Below are 8,433 nucleotides of genomic sequence, written 5' to 3'. Positions count from 1 at the left end.
CTCCCTCCCTGACTCAGCCTCTCCGCCCGCCCACCCCATCCCCAGGATCCAGATCAGAGGCAGTGGCGCCAGCCGCCATGGGGACTGCTCAGGCGGGTGTGCTTTTGCTGTCTCTGCCCCTCCTGTCTCCACCTTTCTTCCTGTCTCCTCATCTAATCCCTGTCCTTGTGGCTGGCCCCACCTCTGTCTCTCATTTGCAGACTCGTCTGAGCCATTTGACTGACCCCAGATCCTGACTCAATGGCTGTGCAGCTCAGCTCTTTTAGAAAGTTACATAAGAGATTGATGGATAGTCCTTACTATCTTAAATACGTTTAATGATTGGACAGAACACTGGTCAACTGTGATAAAGACTTAAGCCACAACTTCCCAAAAGAGTCCCCCTGGCTCCTGCCCAGTGTGGTGGGGTCCCAGTGTGGATTCACTGTGTCCTCTGGGAGGTAAGAGTAGAGGTGTAACAATCTGTCACCTGCCCCTTCTACAGTCCCCTACGATGTGAGGAAGTCTGTCTTTGCATCTCCACCGCTGTCCAATGAGGTCACGTGGTGGCACACAGGCCAAATGCTGTGCATGTTACGGTGTTCCAATCTGCCTGGGAGGCCAGGTGGTCTCAAGATGCTGACGGTTACTTCTGGGCCCTTTTCATCCTTTGTGACAAGTGGCAGCTGACAGTGTTGTTTCCAGGGCTGTTAGGGGGTGTCACTCAGGCCTGGCCCAGGCTGAGCCGTTGAGGGTCTCCCAGCAGTTTAAGAGAAAGACCTCTGCCCCACAGGGCGAGTTGGAGACAAGAGGGCAGGGCCAAGACCCAGGGTCAGGACCTTGGCGTTACAAAGCAGTGTTGAGGGTCCTTTAGGTATGGCCAGAGCAGTCTGGAACCTCAGGCCAGACGCTAGCCTCCATCCCCACAGAAGCAGGTCGCTTCTGTCTGCTGGGGACACAAAGCAAAGGCCGGGTGTGGGGCATGGGAAGGTAGGCTGTCTGGGTTCCCACAGCCACGGCTGAGTCACAGGCAGCCATCTGGCTTTCATTAGCCCAGGGCAGCAGGGGGCTCTGTGGGGCGGGCCCTGTGGCCGGCTGGGGGCAGGGACACTGGGGCAGGCTGTGTGTCTGTGTGATGACTCAAGACCCATGATAACAGCCTGTGCGTATTTGGGGAGTGTAAACAGGAGGGGGAGGGGGAGGAGGGAGTGAGGAGAAGGAAAATTGTGGCTGGGAAGGGGGGCTGCTAGGGGAGAGCCCCCTCTTCATGCTCCTCTTACACTCAGGCTGGCCCTGTGGTACCCAGCTCTGCCTCTGCCAGCACCCCAGCCAGTGTCTAATAGGAGCAGCCGAGGCTGGTGCCACCTGGGTTCCCCTCACCTCCACCCACAGGGAAGGCTGCTGCTGCCGTTAGCTGCCAGGTCTGGGGGAGGGGGCCCAGAGAACCAGAGTCGTAAAGGCCGAGACAGAGGGGCAGACATAGAGGCCTGGAGATAACTTGGGACGTGACCAAGGATGAGGAGGACGCTGGCAGAGAGGTGGAGAAACTCAAGAGCTCTGCTGGGCATCGGGAGCTTGACGCTAGCATACTAGCATCCATGTGATAGCTGCAGCCAGCAGACAATGTCAGGGCCCTGCTGTGGGCACAGCACCTGTGACCCGGCTGCGGTGGGCAGAGGTGGACGCACAGAAGTTAGAGACCTGGGAAGCGAGAGGCAGGGCAGTGGCATGAAGGGAGGGAGGGTAAGAACAGGATGGGTAGACAGGGCACAGGGATCTGCCTGTACACACAGCATGCAGGAAGCCGAGGCAGGAGCACTGAGTTTCGGGCCAGCCTCAGCTACAAAGCAAGTAACAGGCAAGTTAGTGCTACACAACAGGATGCTATCTCAAAGAGAGAACACAGGTGGGGCCGGAGCAAGAGGGGCAGTGATGTTCAGAGAAGAGTAGGAACCCCTCCACAGAAGGGAGGCATTGTCTGAGGCGGGCCAAGTCCAGGGGGCCTGTCTTGAAGGCCTGAGTCACTAGCCCGCTTGTAATCAGGGGCCTGCGGGGTGAGCAGGGTAGGCGCTGTCAGTCCCCCTCTGGCTCTGCACTGGACACATCCTCAGGCTCCTCCTCATCAAAGTACCGGTCCTCCTCATCGCGCGCCACGATGTCCAGGTTGTCGAAGTCAGGGTTGTCGTCCACCGCGCTACAGGAGGAAAGCTGTCAGGCGTCAGGAGGCCCAGGTCAGGGGACTGACCTCCTGGGTATGCGTGTGCCCTTGGAATCCTAAAGAGGTGTTTTCCTAATCAGCCTACATAAAACATGCCGGCTTCTTTGACAGACCGGAAAGTGTGACACAACCACCAGGCTTCTCACGCTTTGTCTCTGTGTGGCACTCGCCCCAGTTCCACTATGTGACCCCAAGTCACCAAGGCTCACTCCTCTGGGCTGAGCCGTCTCAGTTCTACCTCAGCACTGGAGCTCCTCTGTGCCTCAGGTGCCTGCGCCCGTGCTCGCCCTTGCTCTTTGCAGAGCTGCTCAGAAAACACCCCTCTGAGGCTCTGACCACTGCTCTGCTCCCCCGCAGTCTTCAGAGCTCCGTCACCAGTGGAAGCTGGGAAGTCCCCACCGCAGAGGAAGATCCCTCCTTCAGGAAGGTGATTCCTGACTACACCCATCCCTTGCGTTCACCCTGGGGTCTGGACACAGCAGATGGACAAAAGCCTACGTTGACCGTGGGGCACATTTGGGTATCTGCTGCCCTCCTGAAGGAACAGGCTTGGGCCCCCCCTTCCGGTGTCTTCTGGGTTACCTAGTGCAGGAGTGGGGCTGGTTCACAGGTGCCATAGCCGACACTCTGCACAGCCCTGGTGGCCCCAGCTGGCAGCGGCCGAGCCCCACTGATGTCAGACTGCGCCAGCATGGTCGCTGTGGCAGCGATAATCAGGACCCCTGCTCCACTGAAGCTGTCTGTGGACATAGCTGCCATGTCATTGGGCCTGGACGTGAGCAGGTGTATTTGTCCTCTCCCTCTCTCTCCCCCCTCTCCCTTGAGGTAGGGTCTCATCATGTCTCCCTGGCTGGGACGAGGTGTGCCCTACTGGGCTTCATTCGCTGCTTTGTCACACTGTGCTAAGGGTTGGCTCAGTCCGTCCCTTCGCGTACAGACGGAAGGGATAGGGCTCTGAGAGGGACAAGGTTAGGCCGAGACCCCAACCTCCTCCCCTCACTGATCTGAAACTTCTAGAGTGACCGACACCAGGGCCCTCGGCGGGGAACTATTCCCGGGCACTCTAGCACTAAGGCCCCTTGAGGAGAGGCAGGGGCCTGCTTGGGACCCTGGGTGCTGGGCTGGGTGGGGCGGCACCTGTAGTCGAAGCCCCCATCTTTGCCATCCAGGAATCGCTGGTGCATGCGGCTGGTGAACTCCTCTCGAAGGATGAGCCTCTCTTCCGAGTCCGGTACCCAGGCCTCTGCATCTTTATCTGACGTCTGGTCTGTGGAGATAGCCAGGCGGGGGGCCTGAAGAAGGCTGACAGGATGCCACCCTATGTCAGCCCAAGCTGCCGACAGCCCAGTCTCTGCCCTCCTGGCTCACACAGGACACTGTGGTGACGCTGTGTACTGGAGACTGTGCCACAGCACTCAGGAGATGGCAGGGAAGGGTATAAGGGCAGACATCACGCTGTCCTCACAGGCTGGGGAACAGCCTGCCCTGACTCACCTTCCTCATCGCTGTCCTCCTCCTCCAGGCAGGCCTCTTCCTCCTCCTGCTGCCGGAGCAGCTTCTGCTGCAGCTCCCGCTCCTGGTAGGACTGAAACAGCAGGTCGGACAGTGGGTAGGCCGGCGTGCCGGGGGAGCCGGACCTGGGGGCCTGCGGGGCCGGTGTGCGGGCACTGAGCTCTTCCTGCGTGAGGTACTGCCCTATGTACTGCTCGTACAGTAGCGGGGCCCGGAACCGCATCTGCTCGTCGCTAAAGTACTCGCCTCCTGTGCATGAGAGGTAGACGTGTGTGAGCACACATGTGGAGGCATGTATGTGTGTACCCTGCCTGTAAGGCGTGTACATGATAAAACCACCCACAGGTGCAGAAGGGTCTCTGGGGCACTGAGTACACAGGCTGGGCTGAGCATGTCCATACACCCAGGCCTGCGCCGAGATGTGGACTGGGCTAGCGTCAAACTCCCGCCTCTGCCTCCCAAGTGTTGGGTGTAACCCGCCACGGCAGGCTCTCTGGGTGTTTTGTTCGGGTGGCTTTGGAGGACATTCCTGCCCCTTGGTTTCCTACGACATGTGCTTGGTATGAAGGTGGGAAGGCCATTCCTGAGGTGGCAGCTCGTTACCTCGATGCTGTGTGTGCTGTCGTCCATTAGAGGACAGTGACTGTCTACAGTGCACTTCTGCCAGCCCTTGAAAGGCTGAGGCGGGGAATTTGGGGTCAAGGACAGCCTGGGCACTCGATAGTGAGTTGTGTCACGCAGACGCCTCTCTGTCACCTGCGGAACTCCAGCCCTGTGTGCTTCCCTTTCTCTCCCGTACTGCACTAGGGTCTGTGTCTCCTATCTCCAAGGGTTTCTCTGGGCTCCTGCTCCGCTCCAGTCCACCTGTCCTCCCTGCCTGTCCCTCTCACCCACCATCCCCCACACCTTGGATGAGCTCACGCAGGGCAGCGTAACGCCGGTTACGCAGGCGGGTGCGCAGGGTTCGAGGCCGTGCCGTGCCTTGCCGGGCTATCTCGGCACAGTAGAAATCAGCGCGGTGGTCTCCACGCACATGGCCGAAGCAGGCCAGGTGCTCTTCCCGCAGGCCTGTGCGGAAGCGCTCCAGGAACACCAGTGGCTTCCTGTGATACAGCTGGCCCAGGATGGCCACCTTCTCAGGCTCTGTGAGATCAGGCTCGCCCTGCTGCTGACTGCACACAGGCAGGTGGCTGGCAGCGACAGCGTGCAGCATGGCCCTCACGGCCGGACTCTCTGTCTGGGAGCTGTCACCGCAGGGGATGCCTGCTATTCTCTCTGCTGTCGTCTCCTTCTCCTGGGGTCCAGGTGGAGTGGAAGTCGGGCTCAGCTCCCCCCAGTGCACACATCTGGGCTCTGCGCAGTCTGAGAGTCAAGAGGAATCTTTAGTTAAAGGCTTCAGGGGAAGGGGGCTTAGGCAAGCGGGGGCTGGGAACTGACGCACTCGCACAGCTCACGTTTACTGGGTAATGTGCTAGGCCCTAGACAGACAGACCACGGTGAACAGGCGATCCCATTGTGATGCTGCACTGTCGGTGACCTAATTAACAGAAACATGTAATATGTTAGGTGCATCCCTGGCTATGTGGTAAAACAGTCAGACAAGCCTGGTGCAGTGCGGCACACCTTTAGTTTCAGCACGGAGGAGGCAGAGGCAAGTGGATCTCTGTGAGTTCAAGGCCAGCCAGGACTACACAGTGATACTGAATCTCAAAAACAAACCAACAACAAAATCCAAAGCACCAATGATGATGATGATAATGATGATACTGATAATAATAATAATAATGAAACTGTGCAATGAAAAGCCATAATAATAATAATAATGATGATGATGATGAAACTATGCAATGAAAAGCCAAAAAAAAGACAGACGAGGCAAACACTTCGGCCGGCTGAGCTTTAAACTGCAAGGTAACAGGCTTCCCGGGAAAGAGACATTTTGCAGCTGGAGAAACGGCTCAGCGTTTAAGAGCACAGGTTCAATTCCCAGCACCCACATGGCAGCTCACAAATCCTAGCACTTGGGAAGCAGAGGCAGGAGGATCTCTATGAGTTTGAGCCCTGCCTGGTCCACAAATCAAGTCTAGGACAGTCAGGGTTACACAGAGAAACCAAGAAGGACACAACAACAACAACAACGCACACAGCAGTGTGTGCTGCTTTGCTGCAGCAGCCATGAAGGGCGAACACCAAGGCTAAGAAGGAGCAGCCTAAGCAACAGGGCGGAGGCAGGGCGAATGTGCCAGGACGGAGGGGTGGCGGCAGTGACTCCTGGAAGCAGTAGAGTAAGAAAATAATCTGGGTGCTGGACAGAGTAATAATATATATACATAGTTCCAGCAATCGGGAGGCTGAGGTAGATCATAATTTATGAGTTCGAGGTCAGCCTGGGCTACAGGGTAAAACCCCACCTCAAATAAATCAACATACAATCAAACAAATGAAGGAATAACAATAAAACGTAACAAAACAACAAAAACCTTATCAAGCAGATAGAAGAGCTGTGTAAGGAAGTCCCCGGGGATCCTACCTGACTGGAACAGGTCCAGGGTGGAGAGCAGGCTGTAGTGGGGGATGGGTGAGAAAACAATGAGAGGTGTGTAGGAGTCTCTGGAGAAGCCAGATGTCCAGAAAGCATCAAAGGGCCAAGGGGCACTAGTTCTCTTGGGAGTGCTGGGAGTACAGGCCTGTCCCACCACAAAGAGTTTAGGTGGTGCTGGGGATTGAACCCAGGCGTGGGTTCTGGCGTGCTATGCAAGGGTACCATAATAAGCTGCGTCCTTAACCCCTGGCTCTGAACCCTCGAGGCTCCTGATTCTAGGCTCCTGATTCACTTTTATGTTTGTAGGTATGGCTTCATGGTAGCGAAGGTAATTGGCCTTAGTAAGGCTTGACCCCAGCATCAGAAGGTTTAAAAGATACATACAATTTTGTTACGGAAACTGTTTATATATACATACACACACACACTTTGAGGCAGGGCTTCACAGTACAGGGTCTCACTTTGTAGTCTGGAACTTACTATGTAGTTTAGGATGTCTTCAAACTTAAGGCTAACCTCCTGCCTCAGTCTCCCAAGTTTCGGGATTACAGACTTAAACCACCACAACTGGAGATTATCGAAGATCGAAGCACACAGTAGAACACACAGACATCTGCCTCTACATTCACACACCTGCTATTCAGCCTCAGTAGCTCCAGCTCCCAGCTGTCAAACAGCCTTGACTATACCTCATCGCACATCAGACTACTAAGAAACATTAAAGACAGGTGTGGTGGCACAGGGCTGTAAACTCAGAACCTTGGGAGCTGAGATAGGAGGACGGCAATTGGGAGGCTGACCTTGACGATGATAAACGGGTAACTAAAAAACAAAACCCCCAAACAACAACAGCAACAGCAGCAACAACAACAACACCCGCCAAAATCCAAACAACCCACCAGGCAATACTTGCAGGAAGTCAGTAGAAAAGTAAAAGGCGTAGAAGGTGCAAGGGAGAAGGGACCTCAGGAGGCTGAGTGGACCGCAGACGTGGGGGGCAGGAGGAGTCAGAATGCAATGGGAGCTGCTGCTTTGCACGGGACAAGAGGAGAGCTAGCTTGCGATACAGAGAAACTCGGGTTGGCACAGGAAAGATGAACTTGAGAAAGGTTGGTTGGAGACTGCAAGCATTTGCAGGAGAGTTATTTGCTCGAGGCGTTGGCATCGTAAAAAAAAAAAAAAAAGGCTTAGTCTAGGGTAGGGAAAGGGGTTCATTTAAAAGAAAATGACGGGAATCGCCAGCCTGCCACAAGGCCGAATACCAGACCCCCAAAGTGGACCAAGAGTTCAAAGTGCCAGCAAGTAAGCTGCGCCGGACTTCCTCGAGTCTTGTCGGAACCATTTCCTGCCACACCGCAAGGCCCCGTCACCTGTGCCTGGCCAGTGCCTCACCGTTATCGGCCACCTTCCTCTCTGCCACCGCCGCAGCTGCCATGGCTTCCATAGCAAGTCTCTCCGCCACAGTAACCGCCGCAGCGGGCTGCGGAAGCCAGGTTGGACCCTAGGTACCCGCCGGGACTTCCGGCTACGCAAGTGTCTTTAAGCGGCATCGAAGCACCAAAGTTCCGGGTCAAAGGCAGGCCTTCTTTGTGCGCATGCGTAGCCCCGCCCCGAGCAGTCAGGCACAGAAAAGGCGCTAGGTTGAGCAGATGGATTTTTCAACCTATCAAACTGGAAAGTCAGTGCGGATCGTGTGTCATCTGATCCTTACTCTTAACTCCAGGTCCTCATGTGGTTAATCTAATGGAATGACGCTATCGCACAGACTCTCGAGTCCTTTTAAAAGCGTTTATGTGGTCAGAGGACAACTTATGCCAGTGTGGATAAAATTCAGTCAAGATTGGCAGCAAGCATCTTTAACCGCCAAGCCATTTCACCCATCCTTGTGCTCTTTGTAGATTTGACTTCCTTCTATCATCACATTCAGCCTGTAGGGCTGGCGTGAGATGACGTCAGGGAGAGAACCTTTGTGTTTCCAAACAAGAAGGAGACCTGCAGATAAGACGAACTGTGGGAATCCGCTGTGGAAAGGGAAGGGACCTGCCCACTACAGGCGGGGTCAGGGGCTTTCTGGTAGGGATAAAGGCCACAAGATGAGGCCTGAAAGGCATAGGCAGGAGCTAACAAGTATTTCGGGCAGTTTAGATGGCAAAGGTAGTTCTGGGTGCTGTAACCTTACTAT

At 55.5% G+C, this 8,433-nt stretch overlaps 1 protein-coding gene across 4 annotated transcripts; it reads right to left on the bottom strand.

The window, feature by feature from the left end:
• Positions 1-296: 296 nt before the first annotated feature.
• On the bottom strand, positions 297-7,830 carry Ccdc97 (coiled-coil domain containing 97). Of its 4 annotated transcripts, none has more exons than XM_052168705.1 (5): positions 7,644-7,830; positions 4,616-5,071; positions 3,692-3,958; positions 3,335-3,464; positions 297-2,187 (listed from the first exon to the last, which is right to left on the bottom strand). In XM_052168705.1, the coding sequence occupies exons 1-5, from the start codon at positions 7,693-7,695 to the stop codon at positions 2,019-2,021; spliced, it is 1,074 nt and encodes a 357-aa protein (XP_052024665.1). In that variant the 5' UTR covers positions 7,696-7,830; the 3' UTR covers positions 297-2,018. The 4 variants fall into 4 exon arrangements, with proteins under 4 accessions (XP_052024665.1, XP_052024671.1, XP_052024687.1 ...); XM_052168711.1 differs by having other exon boundaries at positions 297-2,173; positions 7,644-7,825; XM_052168727.1 differs by lacking the exon at positions 7,644-7,830 and adding an exon at positions 6,240-6,263.
• Between the last annotated feature and the right edge of the window lie 603 nt (positions 7,831-8,433).

This window comes from Apodemus sylvaticus, chromosome 1, assembly GCF_947179515.1.
Source record: "Apodemus sylvaticus chromosome 1, mApoSyl1.1, whole genome shotgun sequence".
NCBI classification, from domain to species: Eukaryota; Metazoa; Chordata; class Mammalia; order Rodentia; family Muridae; genus Apodemus; species Apodemus sylvaticus.
This window is presented reverse-complemented; position numbering and strand designations above follow the sequence as displayed.